Genomic DNA, 15,008 nt, shown 5'->3' with positions numbered 1-15,008 from the left:
GAGACACGGATATAGAATCCCATATGCACAAAAAAAAACACACCATAAGGTATACACGAAGAACACCTCGCGGGTACAAGCAAAGCAAAAAGTCACTTAGGTCTTAGAAGAAAATAAGGACAACCTAAAGACTTCCAATCAAAACAACAATCACAACCAGGGGGCGAATTAAAACGGCGGTGCCCTCCCAACGTCATGAGGCCACCAAATACCACCCTTATGTCACTGTTGCATCCAAACCAGTCTGTAGCATTAGGGCAGCTCCTTGAGAGATCAATGGGCACACCACAATCCAGACACCCTTCCATCCTAAGCCACAAAAATGCCTCCTTGACACAAAAGAAATGATAAGAGGTTCCTAGTTTTGTGCTTTACAGTGTACCCAAGAGCCCCAAACTCCAGAACTGAACGTGACTATCCACCCCAAATGATAAAAAAAACCACATCACCATAATTACTCATTCAAGTTTAGGGTTTTTTTAAATAATCTCAATCACATGGAGAGTAATGCTACACTTAAAAAATCAAGATGTAAAGCTTGCACCACAATGGACAGACAACTTATTTACAATATTACACTGATAGTAAGTTTATATAATTGATGATGTTACTCTATTAAATAAACCGTCGATTATTTTTGTATTTTTACACAAGTTTTGACATATTTTTTAAGTCATTAGATTTATTTAAATGGTAAAGATACGTTTCAAATCGTGTCATCAGCATCACGAATCATTGGATGCAGATATACCTACAGGATATGCAATAGGCATTAAAAGGACTGCTTCACATATTTAGACACAGACAATCTCAACTGACTTTCTGAAAGGAATGAATTAAGACTTCCTCAAGTTACATAGTAATTTACCATTTTCTATGTCAAATATCTTAGTGATAATTGTGCCACAAGAAATAAAGAAATCAGACATGCGGATGACTGTCAAGTACACAGGTAATATATGTACAGTAAAAATCCCTATAACATCAAAACTCCAGTACTGTACCACCTACGTCCACGCAAAGGAGGACAGAAACAAAACTTCAAGTCCTTTATAAGTTATGAGAATATTTTTTCATCAATTCAATGTCATGTGGTATTGCTTAATCACTTAGAATCTCAACAACTAGCACACAGTATACATTCCTAATAAACCCCACAACTGAAACAGTTTAAAAGTAGCGCTACTTAATTTCATTATAAGTCTAATGCCTCTTCTGTGACACAATGTTAAAACAATACTTTTATTTGCCAGACCGCTAAAAATGTTTATTAATCAGTAGACACAGTTGAACTTGATACCTATCCTGATCAGCCAACAAAATTGGGATCTAAACACATTATATGGCTCTATATAAATTAAATTGAAAGACAACTGTTCACTTACATATCTGAAAGGTACATCACCGCCCAGTTTAATTCCTAACATCACCATTCGAGCAACCCAGAAAAAGAGAATGTCATGCCCAGTTTCAAGAACAGAAGTAGGATAAAATGTCTTCAGGTCATCTGTATCATCTGGCCACCCCAAAACTGATAATGGAAAGAGACCAGAAGAAAACCAGGTGTCAAGTACATCAGGATCTTGACACAACTCAAACTTCTTCCCGGAAAATTTTTTGCTAGCCTCTACTAGTGCCTCTTTCTCATCTCTAGCAACTATCCAATGGTCATTATATGAACCAAGTTCCTTCAATTCATCATCTTCCAATGCAACATACCATGCAGGAATTCGGTGACCCCACCAAAGTTGCCTCGAGATACACCAGTCACGAATGCCCTCTAGCCATCTGTCAATTTTTAATCTCAAAATCAGTAATATTGATCACGAGGCCATACCAACTCAAAATAAAATCAGGTAATTAATAGAGCAATGAATTCATATCATAAAAATGATGACCACACAACAGATTAACACAATTATCAGATACATTTGCATCAAATTTCCATTAAAATTCAGACAAAAATGACAACATGAGAGCACCTTCTCCATTCAGCCTTATACTGTTCTGGGATGATCTCAAGCTTCCCACTATTGACTGCACCAAGACCCTCTGCTGCCATGCTTTTGCAGTTAACATACCACTGGGGCTTTATCATTGGCTCTATTACGTCATTACTTCTTGAACAACGGCCAAGGCGCATCTCGTTGTTTTTAGCACCTCTATACAACCCCTAATTGTATGAAGAATAATAGTTACAAAATAATTATATCATACTATGCAGATGAACAGAGTACTTCTATAATATAGCAAGAACCTTCTTTTGTAATGCTTCAGTCACAGCAACACGGGCCTCAAAACGTAGCATCCCCTCAAATTCCGAACCACCATTACTATTTATTTTTCCATCATCAGTAAAAACGTTTATAAATTCAAGATTGTGCCGCTTGCCAACCTCAAAATCATTTGGATCATGGGCTGGAGTTATCTGCAAAAACATTAAGGGAAGGGCAATTGGCATACCTTAAAAGAGTAGAAGACCAATTCATTTTTAGCATTCAAAGTTGAACATGTAAATTTTTACCTTAACAGCTCCAGTCCCAAAGTTCGGATCAACAAGAATTCCATCACAGACAATAGGAAGTTTTCTTCCATTAAACGGATGTATCGCAAATTTTCCATGCAAATGACTATACCTTGTATCATCAGGATGAATAGCTATTGCAGTATCACCAAGCATTGTTTCCACCCTAGTCGTGGCAACAACAATCTCACCCAATCCTCCTTCCAGAGGGTATGCAAACGATGTTAAAACACCAAATTCAACTGGATTTTTATAACCAGGAACCTCTAACAGCGTCTTTTCTTTGATGTCAGTATAATCTACCTATAAACACAAAGTAACCTCCAAATTAAGCAGGAAACAATGCAACAATTACAAACTATATCACTCAAAAGAAGCGGCTAACCTCGATATCAGATATAGCTGTTCGTAAGACACAATCCCAATTCACTAGCCGAAGATCCCTGCAAAAGTTATAATAGGATCCTCAAATAACATAACATGATCAGATAAATAAAGATTATGTTCATTATTCATTGGAATTTATAAAGAACCAGTCTTACATAGCCCTCGCCCATTTTGCATAAAAGCCTTTTTTATAAGTACTTGTTTGTATCCCTAGGTATGATAGTCACTGTATTGACAGTTTCCTATTTTAGAATATACATTTAATTAAAAAAAAAAAAAGGCACCCTTGATATTAACTATCCTGCAAAAGAGTCACCATAATAATGAATTGAGGACAACTAATCTTATCATCAGCATAAGTAATTGTCACATCCTGCAAATAGCAAAATAAGTCCAGCCATAAACTTACCGATATATGAGACCTTCCTTGTGTAACAGAACAAAAGCCTCAGTTACTGCCTTTGATCGCTTATCATCCATTGTAAAGCACTAGAGAACAAAAAGAAGCATGACATAAAAATAAGTATACATCTTAGTAATGGAAATAACATGTACAGCATGATAACCAAACTTTACCTCTCGTGACCAATCAAGAGAGGCACCCAAACGACGTAGCTGTCTTAATATGGTACCCCCATACTTGTCCTTCCATTTCCACACCTTTCCACCACAAGATCAACCAAGACCAAAAGCAATTTTAATTAAAGATGTAATGAACAGTCAAATTATTGATAAGCTTAAACTAATTGCTGACAGTAGAAACTCACCTCAGATACAAAGGCCTCACGACCAAGGTCATGCCTGGTTAATTTCTGTTCACGCATTAGCTTCTTCTCCACAACAACCTGTAAAATGGCAATCAACTATTCCAGTCAGAGATAATACGTATTTGAACTTCAAACATATTTCTGCCTAGTCAAACAAATATGGGAGAAGAATAATAACAACAATTTCAAAAGAAAAAGGGCTAGATCATATAGTTATGATTCAGCTGTTATTTCTGGAACATTACAGGTCCCCGGATTGAATTTAAGACCCAAGAATACATGGGGCTCCATAATCTGCACAGAGTCGCCCCAGAAACCCAATAAAACTGCATTGCATTTGTTATTCTAAGGAAATTGATTAAAGACGGAATCCCAGATTCAATGGGTCTAGGAGGCAAACAATATTAAAATAACACCCATTCATAAAGGAATTTTGCATTTTTAGAACCCCTGTGAACATATATATGCATAAGGAATAAATTAAATTTTAGCCCTTATTCCAAACTTGATCAATCAATTCCAATGGTAAAGGAATATAACCTGTGTTGATATCCCAGCATGGTCCATGCCAGGAACCCACAAGGTATTATATCCAGACATTCTCCTCCAACGGATGATTGTATCCTGTGTAAGGTAAAAGTCACAGGTCAAAAACATTTACACTATAAGGGAAAAATTATAAGGAAAGCAGGAAAAAATATATTACTACAGAGACCTGAATAGCAGTAGTAAGGGCATGACCAATGTGTAGAGCCCCAGTCACATTTGGAGGCGGAAGAACCTGCAGAATGAAGTCCCAACATTAAAAAACAAAAAAGAGTGAAACTATGGTCGCATGTAACTAACAAGAAGTTGCATCACATGAATAAGATACTGTCCAGCAAACTTGGATAACATTTAACATAATCAACCAACTCTTCTTTTAGGAGCCACCAAGTAACATACAAACTTCTAAACTTGAAAATATGATACTTCACACAGTGAATGCTTAGTTATTCACATCATCCATCATTTTAATCTGTAATAAACTGCAAAACGTCATAGTCTATTAGAAATTAAACTAAAAACTTACAATTACGAATGGTGGCTTGGAGCTTTTAGCATCTGCCACAAAAAAGCCTGATTTCTCCCACCACGGGTACCATCTAGCCAAAAATCAGATATAAAAAATCCATAACATAAACAAAATCGTTCATTTAATTATTGATAAATTAATTCCACCATAAAAAACTTACGACTTCTCGACAGCAGTTGGACTATACTGTTTGGCCATTTGCTTTGACATCTTTTTTCTCTCACCAAGTGGCGTCTCTGGATCAACAAACTCATCAGGATTCTCTTCACCATCATCACGCTTCACATTCCTCTTCGCACTCTTCTTCGAGGCGCCTTGCTCTTGTTTCTGTATGTTTCCACATTCAATCGGCAGAAAAATGCTAAATTACTAAGACGTGTATCCAAACTCGCTACTCGAATCAACAACGCGTGGCAACTCGCAACGTATTTTGGAAACATAAAAACATTATAACAGTATCATTGTAACTGAACCGGTAATGTTACAGTGACTTCCACTGAATTCAAGTACATCATCAGAAAATTTAAAAAAAAAAAAAGGAGCACAAATTTTAAAAAAAAAAAATCACCTTCATTTTTTCTGCTTTCTCCAATGCCTTAAGTTTCTTCAGTTCCTTCTCCTTTGCCTAAAGTAAAAAATTATTTAAAAAAAATTAAATCAACATACGTAAGTGTAAGTATATATTATAAAGAGAAATAAATACCTTTTCCTCTTTCTTCTTCTTTCGTTCGAGCTCTTCCTCAGTGAGGATCTTCTTCTCAGGTTCTGACTAATGAATTCAAAATAATTTCAAAAAACGTAGGCATAAAAGTTGAATTATGATCAGAAAAAGAGAAATGGACGGTGATTATAAGATGCGTACCATGATTACTGATCCGTGAAATGAACGCGAACAGAATGATGCTAGAGAAAAGACAGCAGTAGCACGAGAAGAAGAATAAGTGGATTTGTAACAGTGAAAATGGCAAATATGCGATAAGAGGAGTCTTGAGTTAAACGACATTAAAAAGTCGAGGCCTCTAAAACCCTATTTAAATTAATTTTACACCCCGGAGATTTAATGAACAAAAATCAGGTCCTTATATTTCGGAAATTAACAATAACGCCACAATTCTAAAATACCCATTTTTACCCTTGCTACCATATTTATAATTATTTTAATAATACCATTATTTTACACTTCTAATTTCTAAACTACTCAATATATAAATCTAAAATTAAATTAAAACATGTAAACTTTGAATTAATCATAACATGTCAATGTCGATCATGAAATCCATCTCTCTATAATCGAAATCTAAAATTGAAACAAACCTGTGTTGACAATTTAGCGAAGTAAAGTTGCTGCCATGTTGTGGTAGCAATGGAATTCGGGAAAGTATATACTTCTACTAGTGGCGAGTTGAACGAAGATTTGAGATGTAAATTTGGGACTTGGGGAGTTCATAAATGTTAAAATGGGTTACTTGGGCATTATATTATTTGCAAAGTAATGGCAAGTGATATTCTTTCCGATCTTGGTTTGGTTTATTTTTATGAGTTTTTTGAAATTGCTTTAAATCATAAGTTTTTTTTTTTTTTAATGCCCTTAAAAAGAGAGAGAGAAGTTCAAAAAGATGAAGAAAATAGGGAAAAGGGTAATTTTGGATTAAATTAAATTCACTTTTTCTAATTAATTTTGGGGTTTAGTGTTTACAAAAGAGTGTTATCGGGGTTTTAATAACACCATCCTAGGCTAGAAGTGATATACCATTTTTTTGGGTAAATCAGCCCAAAGTAAGATGGGCCTCTTTCAGCAAAGCCCAAGGCTCATATTCTTTTTCCTAGAGAAGCTATTGGGCCAAAATCACTTTCTTTATTTTAACACTTTAGTCTTTCTAAAAACACTCGTGAGGCCCAAATCAATAATATTTATTAGAATTAAAAAATAAGAGACGACATCCATTAAGGAAAAGCCCAGAAGGTTCAAACTACAACACATGAGACACGGATATAGAATCCCATATGCACAAAAAAAAAACACACCATAAGGCATACACGAAGAACACCTCGCGGGTACAAGCAAAAGCAAAGTCACTTAGGTCTTAGAAGAAAATAAGGACAACCTAAAGACCTTCCAATCAAAATCACAAGTCACAACCAGGGGGCGAATTAAAACGGCGGTGCCCTCCCAACGTCATGAGGCCACCAAATACCACCCTTATGTCCACTGTTGCATCCAAACCAGTCTGTAGCATCTAGGGCAGCTCCTTGAGAGATCAAATGGGCACACCACAATCCAGACACCTTCCATCCTAAGCACAAAAATGCCTCCTTGACACAAAAGAAATGATAAGAGGTTCCTAGTTTTGTGCTTTCCAGTGTACCCAAGAGCCCCATAACTCCAGAACTGAACGTGACTATCCCACCCCAGAATGATGAAAAAAACCACATCACCATAATTACTCATTCAAGTTTAGGGTTTTTTCTAAATAATCTCAATCACATGGAGAGTAATGCTACACTTAAAAAATCAAGATGTAAAGCTTGCACCACAATGGACATGACAACTTATTTATCAATATTACACTGATAGTAAGTTTATATAATTGATGATGTTACTCTATTAAATAAACCGTCGATTATTTTCTGTATTTTTACACAAGTTTTGGCATATTTTTTTAAGTCATTAGATTTATTTTAAATGGTAAAGATTACGTTTCAAATCGTGTCATCTATGAAATACATTAATAAATAATATCATAATTTACTTAAAAACAATGGGTTATTAACCCTCTCCCTTAATCATGATCTAATCCATACATCACTATATGGGGTGATTAGTATGTAATATTTGTGTGAGAATAGGGATCAGTGCAGGGCCGGGTTTCCCATTTTTCGTCCTAGCCCTTGTCCGGCTGTCCTCGCCCTTGTCCGACTATCCCCGTTATCAGGATGACGGAGAATCCCTGTCCCCACCGTAGGGATTTTTTCCCGCCTCATGCAAGAAAGCTCAAATAATTGGGTTAAGTTTTCTTGAGATTGTCACCATTTATTTTGTTTTCATCGTTAAGGGCAAAATTAAGCATTGATTAATGCACCTAATTATATATAGGGTTACAAATAAGAACATGGTTTCCATAAGCAAATCCCTTAAAAGGATCTTCAAATTGGAAATCTTTTGGTTGCTGAAAGCTAAGAAGACATCATAATTAATTTAATATTAAACCACTAGAAATTGTCGGATCTTTTGCACAAATGCGTTACTTGTGTGCTTAATTTATTTAATTGACTGAATTTAGTGATGTACTCCATAACTTTATCTTGTTCGGTGGAGTTATTGAACTTTGATTAATCAACTGAAAATTAAATTAATAAAATTAAGAAAAAAAATTATTTTCTCTTCCATTAATGAATTGGGATCTGGGTAATATCCAAAAGTTATTGAACTCATGACCTCTTGAGTAATACATATCTAAGAATTCCTATTCGGCTACCTAAAGATTGGTTGATCTGGGTAATTTCAGATATACAGCCAGTTTTTTTAACTAGTTCCTTTGAGATAAATCTCTCAAATAATCTTATTTTTGTTTTGAATTTTAAATTGTGGGTATAATTTTGTAGATTAACAATATAAAGATTGGGTAATTCAGAACTATTTCCATGGAATTCGAAGTCAAATTAAAGAATAAAGCAGTAGCTTAGATCTAATTAATCCCAAAAAATTAAAAATATTAATTGATTAATTTGTTCTGATGTTATTTTCAGGTGGATGTCCATATAATTATAAAAATGATATAAAGTGGGGTACAAGAAGTTGCAAGCTCAACCACCATAAGAGTTTAAAGATTTAATTAAAGCATATATAAACAGCCAATTAGCTTCAATTCATGTCCTAAAAAGCAATCGATACTGATAATAACTCATATATGTATATAATTATATATTAAATTTAATTAATTATTTACAACATGGTCAAGGATCATTATCATGATCATCATTTCTCGGTGGTCAATAGCTATAGCTATATGTATATAATTAAAGAAGTGAAAAAGAAATTAAAGAAACAAAAGAGGGAGACCATAAAAGCACATGCAAGCCACCATTATAGTTAATAATTAATCACTAAAAAGAGGTAATGGGATCCTAGGTTAGCATGACCATAAAGACCCTCCAATATTTGCTTGATCAACATGCATGTCCATGGAGAAGAAGGACTTGGCCGCCGGAGAAGAAGCAGTAGTGTTTGCGGATTCTGAAGAAAATTGCCGCATTCTCATGTGCACAACTTCAGCTTGAGCAAGCGCCAGTTGAGTTTGCAGCGAGTCGATCTGTTGCTGTAGAGATGAAATGGCTCCAACGCAACCGTAAACTGGATCTCTTACTCTTGCATTGGCTTCATACACCATTGAACTCACTGCATCGCTGCGTTGGTGCTCTGGAAGTTCCTGTATATGTTCATGCACAAATACAACCCAGAAAATGATTTTGAGGACAAAGTTCCATGCATACTTGAAGAATATATTAATATATAGAGATTACGAGAAAAATAATTTAGAATTTCAACAAATTAAGAAGCTTTATCATGTTGTATCACTACAAGAAAAATATCATTTATTAATACAGAGTTAAAACTTCGCAGAATAGATTATATTTCGACGTAAATAGTGCTACAATATCCGACGTATTAAGTTAATGCTATCTCATCTAGAGGTTAAATTTCTAGAATAATAATCTCAACCTAATTGTACATGGTAAGATCGATGTTATTTTGTAACATACCTCGGCCACCAAATTACAAAGAAGTCATGATGTAGTCATGGTGTCATGCTTAGATAATAATAATATAATTAAACTCTTAATTACATGTGTAGAAATAAATAAAATTGAATTAAAGCTTCATTAATTAAATGTGCTTACATCAATCACATTTTCGATCTATTTTTACTAGCAGTAGTCTCTATCAATGCAAAGCAAATGGGTTCTTAAAGCATAAAAGCACAGATGATTCATAGACATTACTTTAAAGATAAGAATTCCAAGGCCAAAAAAAAAAAGCTAACTCTTTCTCATTTTACTAAGAATCATTTGGGTAAAGTAATCTTATAATATAATGGGATGCTAGCTTTAGAAAAAGAGAATTAAGGCAAACCTAACGATAATTAACCACCGTAACAGACACCAAAACAAACCATTTAAAAGATTATGGATCCTTACAAAGGTATAAGTCTCTGCGCCTCTTAGTGTACTAGTCAACAAAGCACATAAAACTCTTCTTTAAATCTACATCAAGCTGCCCTTTTTTAAACACTCTTTTTCATAATATAATAAAGCTTTACATATGTTCTTGTTATCTCACGAATATGTACAATTATTGACCATAAAGAAGGAGCTAGATATCAGATATATATATTTATATATTCTTGGTGTAGAGTTGGAAAAGTTAACCATAGTTTACAAGTAGTGAGTTGTTGGGTTGATCGATCTTTTAATAAAGAGTTCTCTCTTTCAATCGGGAATGTTTCAGAAGTCATCTCTTATTTTAAGCCAAGAATAATGAATATATATCGTTTTTTAGACGTCATTCGAAGAAAATATCCATCATATAATAAACTTCTTTGCCTAATGTATATACATGAGGCTACGCTATCTATGATGTTTTCTAGCCTAAACAAAGAGTAGCGAGAGAGATTTGGTTTATTACGTCCCTTAGTTTTTAGCTTTCTGTCGAGGTTTCCAAAAGGAAAATAAAGAGAAGAAAATGATGGTCAGTTTGACATATATGGAAGAGAGAAGAATGGAAAGTAATGAACCTGTAACATCTTGTTAACATTGCTTGCACCGAACACCTTGTGAACACTGGCAAACTTCTGAGGTTCATCGGCCGGGAAATAAGGAGCAAAAACACAGTCTTGAGCACATCTCCGCCGCAGAAGTTTGCATGCCGCGCATGGCGATAGTGTACCTTGCTTTCTACCACTCTCCTTCATACTTGATTTAATTATATATCAACTAATATTACTCACCACAAAATATAAGTATAATTTAGCTAATAAGTACTAGCAAAACAAAACAAGGAAATTTCAGACAAAATCACAATAAAGTAACTCAAGATGGATGAAGATCAAAGATCTCTAGCTAGCTAGTTTATTAGAAGAGAATAATGTTGAAAAAGAGAGAAGAGGAAGGGGGGGCTTGAAGGGAGAGGTAATGGGTGTTATATAGAGAAGGTATTTGACAGCAAATCTTTGGGGGGTTCCACCAGAGAAGAGGGCTTAGATTTGATGACAAATACGTCGTTTTTGTTTAGATCTTTTGCCCCACCTCAATATGATATTTTGTCGCTCTTTTTCTTCTTTTTAACGTTTAAATACCTTATTTAATTTTACTTTCGTAGATTATGTTTAATTCCTTCATAATTTAATAGATTATAGATGGTAGATTATTCAATACTGATAATCTCTTGTAGATTTACTAATAAATATATCAATCGAAACGTGATAAGAAAAAAAATTGCATTGCATTGCTTCTTCTCATCAACAACTTATAGTATATACGTAAATAAGTTCAAACTATTGGTGTTTCTACTAGCTTCATTCTTCTTCTTCTTCTATTTTTTTATTGGCATTTAACAGCTGTTGAGATAATTACAACTCTCTTTTTAATTTAGTTGTTTCGTTGACTCTAAATTACAATAAATAACGAGTTAAATACTTATGCACGTTACTATGAGAAGTTATTTGAACACTATAGATTTAAAAGGGTATGCGATTAGTTACTAGATTATGTGGTGTCTCTATTTTTATATATCTATATTAATGTTAATGCTAAATTTCTCTCTCTCTCTCTCTCTCTCTCTCTCTCTCTCTATATATATATATATATTTTTTTTTTTTTTATAACATTGGATGTCCAGGTTAGTTTATATGCACTTCAACTAGTCTTCTAGAATCCTAAAACTATCGATCAAGAAAGAGTTATAGTGACTAAACAAATAATATTGAATCCCGTTAAATTGTTAGGTTAATTTTCTGTGTAATATGCAATTTATTTTATACATATTTCAGTTCAGTCCAAATGGGCTAGGTGTTTTTTTTTTAAAATGAAAAATCATATACCAGATGCTTCCCAAAGAAGTGAAGACTTGAACCAAAGCTTTTCTGTTTTGAAATATGGTAAAACTGGAGGAACCAAAGCTTTGATATTTTGATATCAAACTACGAAAAAATCATTAAAAAAACAGACAAGAATGTTCTATTTCTGACTACATGCATTCTGAAATTTGAAGAAGGAGCGTAGTTAGGTGGATTGATATGATATCATATGACATATAATTAATAATTAATTCATTAGTTAAATCTTCAATCCTCTCGAAAGTGTTTAATCTCAAATCTTAATACTAATTTAATTTAATTTCATTTAATCTTCATCAATTGATATGACTTGGCCCTATATATATACATCTACAACTACTACCATATCTCATTATTATCTTCCCCACCAATTCTTGTAATTTTCGTCACCTTCACAGATATTAGATTCCCCATCGTTTTTCTCAATTTTGTTTATTTCTATGAAATATTGAGATAAATACAAAGCTCTGCCGGCTGCGAATGAAAAATATTGAAAGCAAATATGTTGTTTGAATTTACAAATACTCTTAACTAGATTTGAACATACATGGGAAAATGTTCTTACTTTAGTGTACACTAAATACAAGACAACGAAAGCTCTTCTGGGTTCATTTTCTACACCTTATCTAAACCCTTGAAAATTGTTCATTTATCCTATAGTTTAAATCACCGAAATTAATTTCTGTCAAAATTTGAACCGTAGTAGCATACTTTTCTTGTTTCCTAAGATAAATGTGTGTGGAAAGGGTAATTTGGTTTCATGTCTTTTTAGGTACTTAAATTAATCGATCCATCAATCTTTTAGCCTCTTTTAAGTTTTTTGTCTTGTAATGAAGGGGGTAATTAACTTCTTAATAAACCAATTACCAAAATTAATGATTAAAGTAGCTCTTGTAAGTTGGACTAAGCTAGCTTTGCCCTACCAATTTTCACCTTTGAAATCAATATCACATTTAAAAGAGATTGAAATCTCTTCATTATTTTACAACAATATTTTTAGTACAAGTGATCCATGGAATAACTCAAGTGGTAAAACGAATGTTAAAATGTGTGGATAAAACGCACAGTGGCTTGAATCCTCCTAATTCTCAAGATTTAAACAGGTGATTATGGTAATGAGATGTTGTGTTAGTCATCTATATAATCATCTACAAAGATTAGTAGAGGTGTGCAAGCTGACCTGGACATTATGTTTCTTAAAAATAAAAAAAAGATTTCATTGTGTTTTTCTTTTTATTTAATGTTTAATTGTGCTTTTCGTACTTGTTTTTATCATGGTTTAGTACTAGAGTAAAGCTTATGCTCAACATGTTAATTTCAACGATTGCTTATATGATTATGTCCAGAGACTAACTAATTAGTGGAATTAATCATTTCTAGCGTGATTTAATTGACTTTTGTATTTATTCTCTCTAAAAAAAAATTTCAATTTGCTTACATAAGAAAGGAATGTGTTTTTTTATTGGTTCAATACTGTTATTGTTACTGAACCGGTACTGTTATTGTTACTGAACCGGTGGGCCATAATAGAGCAAACGACATTTTTCCACCAAAGGTTTGGCGAATCTACGTGCCCACCCCTAGTTTCATAATTTGCAGATTCTCACCCTTAAATTAACAGATAACTGTTTAATCTAACAGTTAAAAGGGTAAAATAGTAATTTCAAAGATGAAAATGTCAAAATAACCCTTCACTTCTCTAATTCACCCCACTTGAAAATTTTAAAATAATCCTTCACTTCTCTAATTCACCTCATCGGTGATTTCAGACCATTCCAGCATGTTTCCGACACAATCGACCCCTCCTAACGCCACCATTACAATCCCCTCAACCCTCACATCAAAACCCCTAATCGTCGGTCATCGCTTTTAGTGTCAATCGGTGTTTCATCCAAATTTTAGCAAGTCTCGACACCGAAAACCACCCCTAAGACCACCAATAGTATTGCCGGCTTCCCCTCACCAAAAACCCCAACATCGCCAACTACAATTGCCCGTCGATCGTCGCCGCCTCTCCCTTAGGTTTTTGCATTTTTTCGCCCCTTTCCAGCCAAATTCCAGCACCTCGCCGATGTGCAATCGGGTGGAAAAGTTAGGAGTTTTGGTGAAGAGGATAAGGAGATGTTGATGGTGGTGTCGAGGAGGTCCAATGGTGCCAGAATCAGGCTGGATTCTTGGCTTGGCTGGGATCATCTGGGGGTTTTTTGAGAGAAATTTGAGATATAGGGATTATTTTGAGAAAAAATAACGGTGTTAATTTAAAGGTGGGAGTCTACAATTTATGAAACCAGGGGTGGGAACTTGCAGATTCGCCAAACCATGGGTGGGAAAATGTCGTTTACTCACCATAATATTATAAGGATATTTACGGATTAATCCATTAATATCATGATAATAAGATTATTATAAGATCCTAATGCGACACATATATGAACAATTTTTGATAAATTCATGGCAATTATCATATCAAGAGATAAGATAGGTAGTAGATTAGTAAGTAATATGTAGAGAAAACTAGCTAGTATAAAAATTACAAGAACAAAAGTAGTTGGAATTAATGTATTATACTATCAAGTCTAGCATCATCTAGCATAGTTTACCATGTTTTCATTAGACTATCATACCATACTATTAAATATTAAACTCGATCAATACTATCGAGTCTAACATAGTTTACCGCTATATATTTGTAATATAATATTTATTGTTTTATTGACTATATATGTCTGAAACCTAGTTAAACAATATATATATATCTCTTTTAACTAAAGACAATGTATCCCTAATAAGATTTTTACTTATATAATTGCATAGTTTAATCACTTATCCCGATCATCAGGAATCTATCTGAATATATATAATTTATATATGTTAAAGAAACCACCATGATCATGGAGGGATTTTTTTCATGGACCCCTATCCCATTTATATAATATATCTGAACATCAAAGAAGAAAACAAAAGGCAGACATATATTTGAAATTAATCATCTTATATTAACCTTATTAATATCCTGAGCTTCTCTCTCTTTGCAAACATTATTCGGTCCAATCTCATGTTGTTTTGGAAGAGCTACGTCTTACTGCTTGCACCACCAACGACGATTCAAGTTAATTGATCAAATGTCTTATCCAATAATTGAA

At 33.9% G+C, this 15,008-nt stretch overlaps 2 protein-coding genes across 2 annotated transcripts; both read right to left on the bottom strand.

Moving 5' to 3' along the window:
- Positions 1-706: 706 nt before the first annotated feature.
- On the bottom strand, positions 707-5,756 carry LOC116133514 (valine--tRNA ligase, mitochondrial 1-like). The gene is made up of 16 exons (XM_031419215.1): positions 5,616-5,756; positions 5,457-5,522; positions 5,322-5,378; positions 4,914-5,080; positions 4,751-4,823; positions 4,394-4,459; positions 4,219-4,302; positions 3,679-3,756; positions 3,488-3,571; positions 3,321-3,400; positions 2,910-2,967; positions 2,525-2,827; positions 2,258-2,428; positions 1,983-2,173; positions 1,386-1,788; positions 707-751 (listed from the first exon to the last, which is right to left on the bottom strand). Exons 1-16 carry the CDS (start codon positions 5,754-5,756, stop codon positions 707-709), a joined length of 2,067 nt encoding a protein of 688 aa, XP_031275075.1.
- A 3,054-nt stretch (positions 5,757-8,810) lies between these two features.
- Positions 8,811-10,978, bottom strand: LOC116133561 (LOB domain-containing protein 4-like). The gene is made up of 2 exons (XM_031419253.1): positions 10,546-10,978; positions 8,811-9,180 (listed from the first exon to the last, which is right to left on the bottom strand). Exons 1-2 carry the CDS (start codon positions 10,720-10,722, stop codon positions 8,884-8,886), a joined length of 474 nt encoding a protein of 157 aa, XP_031275113.1. The 5' UTR covers positions 10,723-10,978; the 3' UTR covers positions 8,811-8,883.
- Between the last annotated feature and the right edge of the window lie 4,030 nt (positions 10,979-15,008).

This window comes from Pistacia vera, unplaced genomic scaffold (genome assembly GCF_008641045.1).
Source record: "Pistacia vera cultivar Batoury unplaced genomic scaffold, PisVer_v2 Contig270, whole genome shotgun sequence".
In the NCBI taxonomy this organism is placed as follows: Eukaryota; Viridiplantae; Streptophyta; class Magnoliopsida; order Sapindales; family Anacardiaceae; genus Pistacia; species Pistacia vera.
Note: the sequence above shows the minus strand (reverse complement) of the source record. Positions and strands in the feature narration are given on the sequence as shown.